This window comes from Sus scrofa, chromosome 11 (genome assembly GCF_000003025.6).
Source record: "Sus scrofa isolate TJ Tabasco breed Duroc chromosome 11, Sscrofa11.1, whole genome shotgun sequence".
In the NCBI taxonomy this organism is placed as follows: domain Eukaryota; kingdom Metazoa; phylum Chordata; class Mammalia; order Artiodactyla; family Suidae; genus Sus; species Sus scrofa.
This window is the reverse complement of record NC_010453.5, coordinates 15,664,194-15,678,767: the sequence shown is the minus strand read 5'-3', so window position 1 is coordinate 15,678,767 and position 14,574 is coordinate 15,664,194. Positions and strand designations below refer to the sequence as shown.

At 50.7% G+C, this 14,574-nt stretch overlaps 1 protein-coding gene across 1 annotated transcript in view; it reads left to right on the top strand.

Annotated features, from left to right (window-relative positions):
* Positions 1-10,333, top strand: part of THSD1 (thrombospondin type 1 domain containing 1) — a 29,597-nt gene extending 19,264 nt beyond the window's left edge. The window contains 3 exon segments of the mRNA XM_005668378.3: positions 1,868-2,026; positions 8,319-9,485; positions 9,488-10,333. Coding sequence (XP_005668435.2) covers positions 1,868-2,026; positions 8,319-9,485; positions 9,488-9,714 — 1,553 coding nt within the window. The 3' untranslated portion in view covers positions 9,715-10,333.

Below are 14,574 nucleotides of genomic sequence, written 5' to 3'. Positions count from 1 at the left end.
TTAACATATTAATCATAGTTAACATTTCTCTGTAATAGTTCCAGTATTTGGGTCACGTCTCAGTCTGGTTATCTTAATTACTTTGATATTTTCTTCTTTCTTTTGCTTTTTAGGGCTGTACCCCCCGGCATATGGAAGTTCCCAGGCTAGGGGTTGAGTTGGAGCTACAGCTGCTGGCCTACACCACAGCCACAGCAACGCTAGATCTGAGCTGAATCTGCGACCTACATCACAGCTCACTGCAATGCCAACCCATTGAGCGAGGTCAGGGATTGAACTCACATCCTCATGGTTACTAGTTGGGTTCTTTACTGCTGAGCCACAATAGGAACTCCATTTTCTTGTTTTTTCTTGCTTCTTTGTGTATCTCATAGTTTTGGTTAAAAGTTGGACATTTTATTTAGAACTATAGACACTGATAAATAGTATTTATGCCTGAAAATGGGCATATCATATTTTCACTATATCTTTATTGTGGAGATTGGGTGAATATAGTAAGGGATTGAGCTATGTTTGAGTTTTTGCTCTTGCTGTGGCACCCTCATTGCATGATTATGTTCAAAAAAATTTTTTTTAATATTGATTGATTGATTGATTGATTGTCTTTTTAGGGCCGCACCCACGGCATATGGCGGTTCCCAGGCTAGGGGTTAAATCAGAGCTATAGTCGCCAGCCTATGCCACAGCCACAGCAATGCCAGATCCGAGCGCATCTGTGACCTACACCACAGCTCATGGCAACTCCAGATCCTTAACCTGCTGAGTGAGGCCAGGGATCAAACCTGTGTCCTCATGGATGCTAGTCAGATTTGTTTCCACTGAGCCACGATGGAAATGCCAAGTTAAAAATTTTCTAATGTTATGCTGTGTTTTGGGCAGGAAGTGGATTGCCAGAGGGTTTCTCTCCACACTTTCATTGTACCCTCAACTTTGGGCCTGAGCCTGAGCATCAGAGGGGCTTTCGTGTCCCTCTTGCCTTCCCCCAGCAGTAGACACTTGGTATTTGACACTTGGTCACTGCTAGCCTGGAGCCCAGTGGGTGTTGGATGACGGGGGTGGGAGAGCATCTTGTTCTGGTTCAGCCTTAGTCCTAGGCAAGTGCTGTGCCCCTGAGTTCCATGGATGGGGCCTTTGGGATGATCCTGTCTCCTGCCAGTGGAAGAAGCTGTCTAATGATCTGGGCCCGGGTGGGGGGAGGATTTTCTTCTTCTTCTCTTCCCTCCCAGCTCTGTGTCTCAGCCGGTGCTGTTAGAGTGACAGGGTTTTCCATCTTGTCCCCAGTGCTTGGGGCTTCTGTGGATTGAGGAGATGGGAGGAGGATCTGGGTGAGGCTGTGTCTTCCCCACAAGGCTGCTGCTCCCCTCTGCGGCTCCACGTGAGGGAGACTCTCTGGTCCTCTGCCGGCCCCCAGTCCTCCTTGGGAACATCTGGTGAGGTCCGTGGAGAAGATCCCACCAGCGGATGCAAATTCCCCTCGGGTAATGTGGCTCCCGGGGGCTCTGGGGTCGCATGCTGGCCCACCTGTGGCTTCCCGCAGCTCGTTCCATGTTTGATGACTTCTCTCCAGCTCGCATGAGGCTTGACATCTGTTCCGGGAGGCGTGTTTGCACCCTGGCTTTCCTTGGAGGAGCCTGTCTGTCTTTATCCATCAGGCCATCTGGTCGTCCTGTGACCCCAGCTCTCTGAGGGGTTCTAGGAAGGTTGTAGAGGGTAGCAGCAACATCCCAGCTTCCCACATCTTGGGGCGTCTTCCTACGTCCCGCCTATTTCAAGGCCTGAGATTGGAGTTTTGCTGCTTCATTTGGGTGCAGTTAAGTTCTGGGTCTCAGATGAACTAGCGTTAAAAGCGTGGCCAATGTCCTTGCAGAAACTTGGGGACTGTGGCAGCCGTGGAGCCAGTGTAGCGCCTCGTGTGGGGACGGTGTCAGAGAGCGTCGCCGCCTGTGCCTGAGCTCCTTCCCCTCCCGCCCTGGCTGCCCCGGAGTGTCCTCGGAGGCCTCCCCGTGTTCCCTGGAGGACTGCGCTGGTAGGTACCCTTCCTCCTTCAGGAGTCCCTCCCCGGAGGGGCTGTCGAACCCAGGCCCGCCTGGAAGTCGCCAGGCTGAGTCCGGGAGAGCCCTCAACACGCTGTCCTTGCCGCTGGCTGGGCTCTCCGCCGTGCAGTGTGGCTACAGCTGGGGGTGGCTTGCCAGGGCGATGACAGGGGACTTGACACTGTAGGAGATAGAGAAAGGACAAGGACGTTGGTCTCCGTGAAAGATTCAGACGTAGAAAAATCTTTTTATTTCTTTTGCTTTTCAGGGCCACACCCGCAGCATATGGAGGTTCCCAGGCTAGGGGTCGAATCAGAGCTATAGCTGCCTGCCTACACCACAGCCACAGCCACGCCAGATCCAAGCCAGGTCTACAACCTACACCGGGGCTCATGACAAGGCCAGATCCTTAATCCTCTGAGCGAGGCCAGGGATCAACCCGAGTCCTCATGGGTACTAGTCGGGTTCATTTCCACTGAGCCACAATGGAAACTCTGAAAATCATTTTTTAAAAGACGAAAAACGGGAGGGATGAGCACTTCTTCCCAAGATTTGTTGTTTCTCCCTTCGTTACTTCTCCCCACCAAAATTGTGGAAAAAAACATTAAGAAATTGTTTTTCTCCTCCTCATCTCTGAGGAGTCCCAGGGAACCGTGTGGACCATTATTTGCCAAAAATGGGGCACGACTCCCCATCTCATCCCCTGCAGGGCCCTCCATTGATTCCTTACCACCCCTGCCCAGGAGGAGAAGGTGGGGGGTCTCTTGTGTCACCTGGAGACTGGCCCTTGCTTCATCCCCTGAGCATCCTGAAGGCCCCACTAGTAGGTGCTCAGTGCGTGTGTGATGCGGGTGCTCAGCGAGGTGATGCTCAGGTGACAGGTTTGCTGCAGCTGATGAAGCAGAATCCCATTCCTTTGCCACAGGTTCCGGTGAAAAAGAACCTTGCTCCGCCCACAAACCACCTGCTTCTCATACACAGCCAGCTGCCCTTTTAGTCTTTGCTCTGGTCCTGACCCTTCGGCGAAGTCCTTCTGTCCAGGCTGCCTTCTTCTGCTCTCCAGCTCCAGGTTGAAAACCATCCCCGGTTCCTTGTCCCTTTGGGATCGAGAAGGTCGATGTCTCTGTGTTTGGTCTCAGCTCACCTTGTAGCCAGAACCACCAGCTCCTGGCAGTACCTAGAGCAGCGTCCCCACCTGTGACCTCATACAATCCGTGCTGTCTCCTCTTTCCAGTCAGCTCCGCAGGCCTTGTTCCCTCCATTCCAGCTGCCTTAGGACATTCTCTCTTCTGGGATTTTGCTATTAGAGCCTCAGACCCAGGCCCTTCTCCCAGCCCGAAGCCTGCCCCCTTCTTTCATCAGCCCTGGGCCGCATCCTGAGTCTGTTCTCCCTCCAGTTATATCTCATGCTGTCATCTGAAGCCCTCTCTCCTTGCCTCTCCTTTCTTTGCCCATTTTTGGCTGCACCCATGGCATGTGGGAGTTCCCAGGCCAGGGACCTAACCAGCCTCACAGCAGCGACCTGAGCCACTGCAGTGACAACCCCAGATCCTTAATCCACTGCACCACAGGACCTTCCTGTCTGCCCTGCTCTTTATAATCCCTTCACTCTCCACATCTCCTTCCTTCCGTGTAACTTCTTCCTCTCCATTCTGGGATGCAGTGTGTGAAGATTTTCCCTCTGGAGTGCTATGCTACTCAAAGGAATGGAAAACCAACTGCCCCGGCTTCTATCGCACCTTTAGAAGAGACAGCAATGTCGACCCTTTATTGACCATTTATGTGCCAGCACTTTAAACATATCATCTCAGAGTTCCCGTCGTGGTGCAGAGGAGACGAATCTGACTAGGAACCATGAGGTTGCAGGTTCGATCCCTGGCCTTGCCCAGTGGGTTGAGGATCCAGCATTGTCATGAGCTGTGGTGTAGGTCGCAGCTGCAGCTCAGATCCTGCGTTGCTGTGGCTGTGGTGTAGGCCAGCAGCTGTAGCTCTCATTCGACCCCTAGCCTGGGAACCTCCAGATGCAGTGGGTGTGGCCCTAAAAAGCAAAAAAAAAAAAAAAAAAAAAAAAGAATTCTCACTTAAAGCTCACAATAACTCTGCAGGGTAAGCATGATTGTGCTGGGCTCTGATCTTAAGAGCTTTCTGCCTGCCAGGCACTTTCCCAAGTGCCTTGCGCTTAGGAAGACTGTACATCATTATATCCACGTATAGGTGAGGATGCTGCAGCCGAGAGAGGGTCAGTCACCGGCCCAAGGCCATAGAGCTGGAAAGCAGGGGCCTAGGACTGGCCTCTTCCTAAGCTACCTATTTGAAGGCTTTGCCTCTATAGACAGGCTAGTTTAGCTTTCCAGAAGCCTCCATAACCTGGAATTAGCAATCATTCTTCATGGCTGTCTGGTATTATTTCATGTTCTGGCATTTTAATCTCTTTAATCCTGGGTGGGAATTAGAAATTTGTACATTATTATAAATTAACAGGAAGGGTAAGTGCTACAGGCACCCCCTACTATAGCCCCTATTCTAATTATACATGATTCTCGGGTAAATGCTTATGTGGGTAAAAATGATCATTTCTTCCCAAGTGTCCTCTGTTTCCCATTCAGCCTATTCTCCACTCCTTGGAAATGTAAAGATCTGTTCGCAGGCTGCTTAGCATCAGGAAATCTTCACTGCAGGGAAAGAGCAAAGACTAGGTGAGAGAGACGGGCGAGCTCAACAGCTTCGGGGCTTTTCTCTGGCTTTGGTTCTGAAGAGTTCCAGCCAGGGTCAAAGGTAACAGCTGAGGGGTCCATCACGTGCAGTTGCGACACTGCTACCCTCTGCCGTGTCAGCCACGGCCAATGACAGTTCGGAAACAAGTCTATTTTCATCCTTCAGCTCTGTCCACTTGGTTGAGTCTAGAGTTCAGTTTGGCTTTGAAAGAGGTTCTTAAGCCAAGTTGTGGGTGTGGTCCTACCTTAATTTGGTCCTTCTTGTTTAACACGAGAGTGGGAGAATCCAGCTGCTGTTGCACCCACGTTCCATCTAATGGGGTGCTGAGCAGTTTGCTGTGACCTTTAGAATAATGAGTCAGCTGATTACTATGAAATGAGTTGAGAACCAACTGTGTGCAAGTTACTGGGACTGGGGTTGGGAAACTATAGCTAAGGCACATCTCTGTCTGGGAGGGGCCTTTGATACTATAGCCCAGCAGATACGTAAACAGGGGTAGCACACAGTACAACAGACAGGTATCCACAGCTCGCTCTGGAAGCCTGTGCTCATCCATGGGAGCACCTCTGTTCTTGGAGGAGGTGACAATAAGCTGAAGTTTGAGAGCTGAGTAGGTGTCACCTGGTGAACCAGGTGAGGAAGGAAGTTTTAGCAAAGGGAACAATGGATGACAGCTTGGAAGATGATGGCACATTACAAAACCCAGACAACTGACAATAGCTTGAGTGGCTGGAGGATAGTGTGTCAGGAGGGAGTGAGAGAAACGAGGTGGGACAGGAAGGCACCAGATCCTCAGGGCCCTGGAAGGTGGGAGCCTGTCTTTTTAATTAGACATTTGCAAGGATGTAGAGGGAAATACATCTCTTGCGTGGAGTACAAGTCAGAAGGGGCAGTTGTGGCAGCAGTGAGGCCTGCTAAGATTTCCAGTAACCCAGTGAAAAGGAACCCTGGCGGTGGGGGTGCAGAGGAGAGGATCCAGCGACTCTGGATGTGGCCAGTGTGGGGAGGGCAGCCTCACAGATGAAACCCCAGGTTCTAGTGCTGGCAGCTGCACAGACAGCGGTGCCAGTCCCTTGAGACCAGACGCATCAGAGGAGGCGAAGGTTCTGGGGGGAAGAGGATGAGTCTTGAGTGTGTGGAGGTGGAGGTGTTGGTGGGGCGTCCATGGAGACATGAATTACAGCCGGTGGAGCCAAGACGGGATCTAGAGCTCCCTTGCTCCAGAGTCCACGTTCCTCTCTCCAAGTTAGAGAATCATGGAAACCAAGCAGAGAGAGTCAGACAGCAGCCGACGCTGCAGAGCTCAAGGGTTATCGAGACAGAACTGCGCTTTGGCCATTCGGTCATTGATGACCTCGGCAGGAGCTGCTTCACCAGAATCCCGGGGGCAGGTCGCAGGAGCCAGAGGTGACTGTGGAAGCAAGCGGCTGGCACATGTGGACTCCTCTTTCTGTAGGTTGGGCTGGGAAGAAAAAGAGCAAGGTAGGGCGGTAGCAGTAGTGGGAGGGTTCTAGAAGGGTCTTTTTAAAGTGAGAAGAGCTCGAGTGTGTTTCTGTGGAGCTGCACAGAGGAGAAGCTGGAGATGATTGGTACAGAGGGCAGGTCCCCCTGGAGAAGGGTGGCCTAGGGAGTCCTTGGTGGCCTTATCTTTATGGGCCACATTTCTCCCACTAACTCCCTAGAGGAAGGAGCAAATAGAGGTGTGGCTGCTGGTACGTTTATGGGGGAGGAGAGGCTGGCACAGGAAGCGGGGATGGGGGTACTTGCTCGATATCTTCTCATTTTTCATGATCTAGCAGACAGCTGAGGAAGAGGATTCGTGGTAAAGCTTTGAAGCACTATTTTAGGGGACAGAAATGTGAGTTGCTTAGGAACCCATGAAAGATTTATGGGCAGCCAAGTTCGGGGGCTCTCAGTAGGCGGAGGTCTGCCTGGGTATGATGTCTCCACCAGGGCTCATGGCCCAGATACGGCAGCTGATAACTCATGTCTGGATTTTCCTAGGAATAGACTTTTGCAGCAGAGCAGGGAAAGGGGTACAGCTCAGTATGAGAGGCCAAAGAGTTGAGAATATTGGCAGGAGAAGGGTTTAAGTAAGTGGTGGATCCTGGGGGTAGGGAGAGAAGTGAGGGTAGAAGGTGCCTGGGGGGGGGAAGAAGACGGAGGGGTGGAGAATTAGAAGTTGCAATGAGGTGGAATAACCAGCGTAGGAATAATGACTGAGAGGGGAGGGTCCAGCCAGAGAGAAGAAGAGCTGCTGCAGAAACTGGCAAGAGAGGAGAAGCTATGGCAGGTTGGATGGACACTCAGTGGTCCTGGCCATGGGATGGCGAGGAAGGCTGGACCCAGGTGCAAGTGACTGGTGGCTGAGGCTGGGCAGTGACAGTGTTGAGATGGCAGTGTTAGAAGGGGTGATCTGAGTGGGTGGCATGGGCATAGGAAGAATAGACGTTTTTTGCGGAGGTGGAAGAACTGGTTAAATGGGAGTCGGGAACGAGGAGGCTGAGGAACACGCCCTGCCGCTGCCCCGTTTGCTTCTAATAGATCTTCCACCCAAGAGGCTGGGGATAGGGTGGGGGTGGGGGTGCGGGGGCAGCTGCCCTTCGGGATATCCAGTCCTCAGGGAAGGCAAGGAGGTGAAGAAGAGAGAGTGTTTTGTGGAAAGATCCCGGATCTTGGGGAATTTGATTATCAGATGTCGCACAGAAAGGGGAGAGGGAAGCAGTGGGAGGATGGGGCTGGGGCCAGGAGATGAGGCACAGAGCAGGTGGTGCTAAGACTATGGGGAAAAGAAATAGGACAGGTGACTGGAAGGGTTCAAAAGATGGACAGTGACCAAGGAGGAAAGAGGTGAGGTCTGGTGACAGCCGGTGGTCTCAGGTTCCCAGACACAGGCTAAGTAAGGCCCAGGTGGCATCTGAGTCTTGGTGAAACGTTCTGCTCACTATGCACCACACCAGTCTGAGAGAGCAGGAAAGAAAAAATCAACACCACGTGGAAGGTAGGAGGGGGAGTAGACAGCTGAAATCACAAGAGTGAGAAACCAGAGGCTTCCCCACTTAGGAAAGACAGTGTCCAGATATTGGAAGGGAAAAGCAAGTGGTAGTGTTTTGCCAAAAGACTTATTTTTCCTCTATTAATTTCTCTTCGGATGTGCAAATTTAGCTACAGCCTATTTGTAAGTTATTTTGCATTTCAAGTGTTACCCTTGGTAAGAATTTTCCAGTGTGTCTCTCAAAGGTCCATTTAACTCTAGGTACCCCATGTTTACCTTAAGCAAAGAACCTTGACTTACCTTGAAAATTTGGGTCAGGTGTCCGCAGGAGCCAGTGAACGCCGGAGTCACCTAGATGGTGGCTCATCTAGTCACCTCTCTTCTGTGGGGCCCTGTTTTTTAGTTTGGCACAAGCTGCCCGCAGAAATATATATGCGGGACCAGAATTCGTAGCCCTTGTTGAATGGACTTCTTTTTCTGTGAGTGCTGGATCGTTAGGGCCAGTCCCTCAGAGATCCTGGACCTGGGCAGAGAAAACGATCCTGGAGCATACACTTATTTTTGCTTTTTGGTAGCTTTCCAGACATCCAGCCCGTCTCCTCTCCAGCCCCAGGGTCCGGCGAAGTCCAACAACATCGTCACGGTCACGGGCATATCCCTGTGCCTGTTCATCATTGTGGCCACCGTGCTCATCACGCTGTGGCGGAAGCTGGGCCGCTCCCCCACGTGCAGCACCCCCGCCCGGCCCAACTCCCTCCACGGTCCCGGCTGCCGGAAGAACTCGGACGAGGAGAACATCTGCGAGCTGGGCGAGCCGCGCGGCAGCTTCTCGGACGCGGGGGACGGGCCGGCGGGGAGCCCCGGGAGCCCCGGGGACCTGGGCATCCCGCTGACCTACCGGCGGAGCGCGCCGGCGGCCCCGGACGAGGACGCCTCCGGCAGCGAGAGCTTCCAGTCCACCGCCCAGAAGATCATCCCGCCCCTGTTCAGCTACCGCCTGGCCCAGCAGCAGCTGAAGGAGATGAAGAAGAAAGGCCTGACGGAGACCACCAAGGTGTACCACGTGTCCCAGAGTCCCCTGACGGACACCGCCATCGACGCCGCCACCGCCGCCGCTGCCGCCGCCCCCCGGGACCCGGAGGTCCCTGAGGACGCCGCGGCCGCCAAGTTCCGGATCAAGGCCCCGTTCCTGGAGCAGCCGCCCGCGCCGGGCGCCGGGGACCGGCCGCCCTCCCGGCTGGACCTCCCGCTTGTGCAGGCCGCCGTCAGCCCCAGCCAGACCGTTATCCGCAAGTCCCAGGCGAGGCACGCGGGCGGCAGGGGGGCGCCGCCGGACAGGGGCCACCCCCGGGGATCCCACTTCCGGAGAACAGCGAGTTTCCACGAAGCCAAGCAGGCCCGGCCCTTCCGGGAGCGCAGCCTGTCCGCCTTGACCCCCCGGCAGGCCCCCGCCTACGCCTCCAGGACCCGGACCTGGGATCAGGCGGAAGACCGAGTCCGGCCGCAGAGTCGAGGCGCTGCCCCGTTTCCAGAGAAACCCGACCATTGCCAAGGGGCAGGTGGGACCAGCGGTCTGCTGAGCCCTCTGCCCAAACCCCACGCCTCGGGGCAGCCGACCAGGAAACCAGACCTGGGGGATCGCCAGGTAGGATTCGTGGCAGGAGGTGAGAGAACAGAGCCCCACCGGGCTCGGAGGGGACCATCCCCCAGTCACAGAAGTGTCTCAAGGAAGCAGCCATCCCCACGGCCCCCAAAGAGAGCTACCAGAGGGTCAGCCCCCTGAGCCCTTCCCAGAGTAGAAAAGACAAGTGTCAGAGCTTTCCCGCCCACCCCGAGTTCGCCTTCTATGACAATACGTCATTTGGCCTCACTGAGTCCGAGCAGAGGATGCTGGACCTGCCAGGATATTTTGGGTCAAATGAAGAGGATGAAACCACAAGCACGCTGAGTGTGGAGAAGCTGGTCATCTAGAGACAGCTCAGCCCGAGACTTCACACAACTGGGGTCCTTTGGCCAGCTCCGAGTATCAGCCGCTTCCACTAATCCGTGGACTGTGAGTGTAACTGTACAGCAGGACAGAATGAGTGGTAACTCACTTGAGTGTGGGGTGTGGTTTTATTCATAAGGAAGAAATTATTTATCTTGAACTTTTCCCTGTGTTATCCCGTTTCTATTGGCTTATCTCTAATAACTATGATAATAAAATTTAAACAAGAGTAGAAAAGGGCTTGGACTCATGAATATGAAAAAATGACAAGCTGCAACTTGTGAGTGTGAAATGCTGTGAACTCTTCATTGGTGGTTTCCAACTTGAAACAGATCTGAGAGTTTCAGCTGTAAGAAGGGCTGGAACAAGGTAAACTTGCCAATGTAACCCTGAATTGTAATTTGGCAAATTATAAAGACTTAAGAATTTGACTCCTGCTTGGGCAGTAGGAACAGGTTTCACATTTGGCTGATTAAATCATTTATGGCTCTTCCTAGGCTACCTAGAAATGGTGGTATCACAAGATATTCTAGAAGAACTTTCAGGCCAGAGTTGGATGAGAGCTTAGTGGTTTTTATGCAAGAAAGAGTCCTGGGGACTTGACACAAATTTATGTGCATTAATTCTGCTTTGGGGAAAGAACATAAGCTGATTGTTCAGGTAATGAGTCAAATGAAGACCTACGCATATACCCGTCATTGTTCTGAGCAAAAAGTAGACATTTCGGAAAGGAAGGTGTTATCTGGTTCTCAACCAGAACCTGAGCAGTGGATGCTGGTCAGGATGCTGCTTGGCATCAGGATGCTGACTGTGTGCTCCTGGACCAGGTTGGCAGCCAAGACCCCAGAAGTGTTATTCTGCAACTGGTACATATCTCTAAAGATAACTTTATTATGTTACTCAGAAAGTACATGAATTAATCTCACGTATATGGAAAGCAGGTAGGCTGGATTATGATTTTATACTTTAAGCTTTTTTTTGTCTTTTTTTTTTTTTTTTAGGGCTGCACTTGTGACATATGGAGGTTCCCAGGCTAGGGGTCGAATCGGAGCTGCAGCTGCTGGCCTACACCACAGCCACATCAATGCCAGATCCGAACTGCGTCTGCAACCTACACCACAGCCCATGGCAACACCGGATCCCCAACCCACTGAACAAGGCCAGGGATCAAACCCGCGTCCTCATGGATACTAGTTGGGTTTGTTAACCATTGAGGCACAACAATACCTCCCTACATCTTAAGCTTTTTAATTTCTTGGCTACACCTACAGCATGTAGAAGCTCCTGGGCCAGGGATTGAACCTCCGCCACAGCAGTGAAAATGTCAGATCTTTAACTGCTAGGTCACCAGGGCACTCCCACTTTAGTCATTTTTTAGTTAGAGGAAGGACATAAATAGAGAAAAGTCTTTGAGACATTTAGAATCACTTATGCTTTCTTATTTACTTATTTATTTATTTGCTTTTTAGGGCCACACCCGATACATATGGAGGTTCCCAGGCTAGGGTGTCAAATTGGAGCTACAGCTGCTGGCCTACACCACAGCCACAATCACAGCCATGCAGGATCCAAGCCACGTCTGCAACCTACACCACAGCTCACGGCAACTCAGGATCCTTAACCCACTGAGCGAGGCCAGGGATCAAATCCACAACCTCATGGTTCCTAGTCGGATTCGTTCGTTAACCACTGAGCCACGACGGGAACTCACTTAGGTTTTCTGATTCAGTCTGCCTACCATGTTTGAAGAATCTGAGGCTCAGGACGGGGATTAACTCCTGCAGGATTGGGTGGACATGGACCCATATTTTTATTCTAATTGGCATCTTCTTTGCGCTCTGCTCTCACAGCCCTTGTGAGTCTTCTCCAACAGCAGAAAGTTCAGCAGAGAGCCAGCCCTTTGGCAGTAAGAGGGCACATGGAGAGACTTCACTAGCTTTTCCCAAAGGAAGGAAGCTTTCTGGTGCCTGCGCTGAGGACTGGTCTGCAGCTTTGCTTTGTTTGGAAGCCCCACAGAAGAACCTAAGGGTTGGGCTCGTCACTGGAGGTCTGTCCTCAGGTCCCACGTGGGTGCTCTGCAATCTGATGTCTACTTCCTTTCAGACCTTGAACTTCATGCCTTGTCTGCATACACTTGAGTAGCCGCACTTTCTTTTTTTGTTCCCGGTGACGTCTCTTAGCTGCCACACCCACCCTGCCTTTTGGCCCATTTTCCGTCTTCCTTTTAGAGTTTATCAGAATGTCAGCCTGCTGGCATGGTTTCAGGAACCACTGGAGAGAGCAGAATTAGATGGGGGAAAGAATCACAAATGCAAATACAGTCCTTTAAAAAGTTTCTCTTATATATGTTGTGTCATTGTTATTGAAAACTAAAATGTATTTCCTTTTAGAAACGTGTTAATAAGAGCTATCTGCCCTTCAGGCACAGAAGGAATCAGTTATTCAGTGGTGTCTGACAACTGGTTTGTACGGATGGAAAGAAGAGGAAATTCTACTTCTTCCTCTTTTTATGTATTTGTTTATTTTTGTCCTCCTAGAAAGCTCTGTTCTCTTTCCAGGTTCACAGGCTTGTGCGACAACCTATGAGGACAGAGGGTATGCTTGCTCTTTCCAGACTTCATGATGTATTTTCAAAAAATTTGTTTTTATCCACCTGAGGTAAAAACAGCTATGGGGAAAGTGAAAATTAGAGGAAAACGCTATATGCAGAAAGGTTTTCTGTTAAATTATGGTCTTCGTCTCTATATCATGCATCTAAATTAATACCACCGTGGATTAATGCCCGCATGTGATAGGTTCACCATCTCCCTAGCCCAGGTTTCCCTGGCTCTAACCAAAGGCCAGTCTCTGTATTCCAAAGCGAGGTACACTTGGCCTCTGTCTCTGAGAAAGAGAAATGTGGATGCTTCAGTGTTGTCTTCAGTGGGTAAGTGGCTCTTTTCCTCAGAAAGAGTCTGTTCTTCACCACTGTGTCCCTAGGTCCTAGCCCCAGTGGCCACTGTTAAGTAGGAACTCAATAAGCATTTGTTGAATCAATGACCAGATGTTCAAAAGCCCTCAAAATCTATTAATGGTTGAACTAGAACCATTCTGTATAACACTTTACATCTTAAACTGTTATGAATGGCATGTGTTTCTGTGAGATACTGCGGGATTTTAATTTCTAGAAGTATCCAAAAACAAAGAAATGTGTATCTTTGGAGAATATTACTTGGCTGAAGGTGAGCTTAGTTCGGGAGCCTTTTGCAGTGTCTGTGCACAGCAGTCACTTAACAAGCATTGCATGTCTATCAGAGAGTGGCTTCCGAGTGGACGGGGTGCCCTGTCTTCCTAGCAGCCTCTTCTATCCGCTGCCCAGGGTCTGTGCAACCCCCTGTTGGGTCACCTGCTCCCCACTATGATGTCTAAAGTGGCTTTATTTTGTAGTCAAGAGCTTTTGGTGCGCCAAGCCCTAATCCAAGGACACAAATGATGATCCAGCCTTTCCTATTGATTCTCTCTCCTCAAGCCCTGTTCCACCCCAACCTGACCCACAAAATAGAAAACGGCTGTTTTACAACTTTGATGATTTCTCGTTTTATTCTAGATAGGAAATTTGTAAAATGATTGTGCACAGTTTTCAGTCTGGGCAGTTTCTGAGTCATTTTTTATACAAATGATAGCATTTTTGAGAGCATTATATTTTGTAAGGCCTTGTTCCTCCAGATCATACCTGCTGAGTCATGGTTCGGACGAAAAGTTTGGCAGAGTCAAAGCATACGAGATTAATCCTGGCCCTTCCCTTTCTAGCCTTGTGATCCTAGGTGAGTCACTTAATCACTCGAGCCCCTTTTCCAAATGTACAATGGGAATCATCCCGACCCTTGCTACTGGTTCAGGATGGGCTTGAGCACACATGTATTTCCTTTCCTTCCTAGGGCTTGATTAAAATTATGGTAAAGGAATACTACAAAGTACAATACCAGGAGTTCCCGATGTGGCACAATGGGGTTGGTGGTATCTCAGCAGTGCCAGGATGCAGGTTCAGTCCCTGGCTGGCACAGTGGGTTAAGGATCCATTGTTGCTGCAGCTGTGCCCTAGGTGGCAACTGTGGCTCAGATCCGATCCCTGGCCTGGGAATTCCATATGCCATGGCGTGGCAAAAAAAAAAAAAAAAAAAAAAAGCACACTACCAGAAGTAGTTCAGAGAACAAGAATCTAAGCAATTCAATGAATTTCTGGAAGACATTTCAGAAATTTCCAGATTTTCCAGAAGACATTTCTGGAAGACATTTCAGTGTGTGAAAGAGCACTGAGTGGCAGAAGCCCAGGATATGCTTGAGGGGTCTTGCAGGAAACAGGGGAGCCTCCTCTGTGCTAGAAGCTTTCTGAGGCTGTGGATTCAGAGAAGTTCCTGGAGTGAAGCAAAGATGAAGGCAGTGAAGATCAGTCCATGAAGGGGTCATCAAGATCCTCCAGCAATCAGATATTCAACCACAAACCCAAACAAAACCAACCAGCCAACCCATGACCAGAGGGGACTTTTCTAAGGACAGTGCAGGATCTTTCTGAGAAAACTCGGACAGCGGCAATTGTCATTAGCACCCTGGCACAAAGCCATCTAACTTCTGGCATTTGAGAAGCCTTGCCACAATGATGATTCACCCCAAATTGAAGCCTGCCAATCAGCAAATTCCACTCGTGCTAAGAGTCTCTGGTCAGCCTTTCGTCTCATTCTTAAGAAGAGCCTGACAATGGGTATCACCAAGCATTTGAGAAAAGCCTATGTATGACGAAGAAAGGTAAACAGAAAAAACAACCCCAGAAGAAACATACAGTTCAGGGAATACAAGAAGAGTCAAAT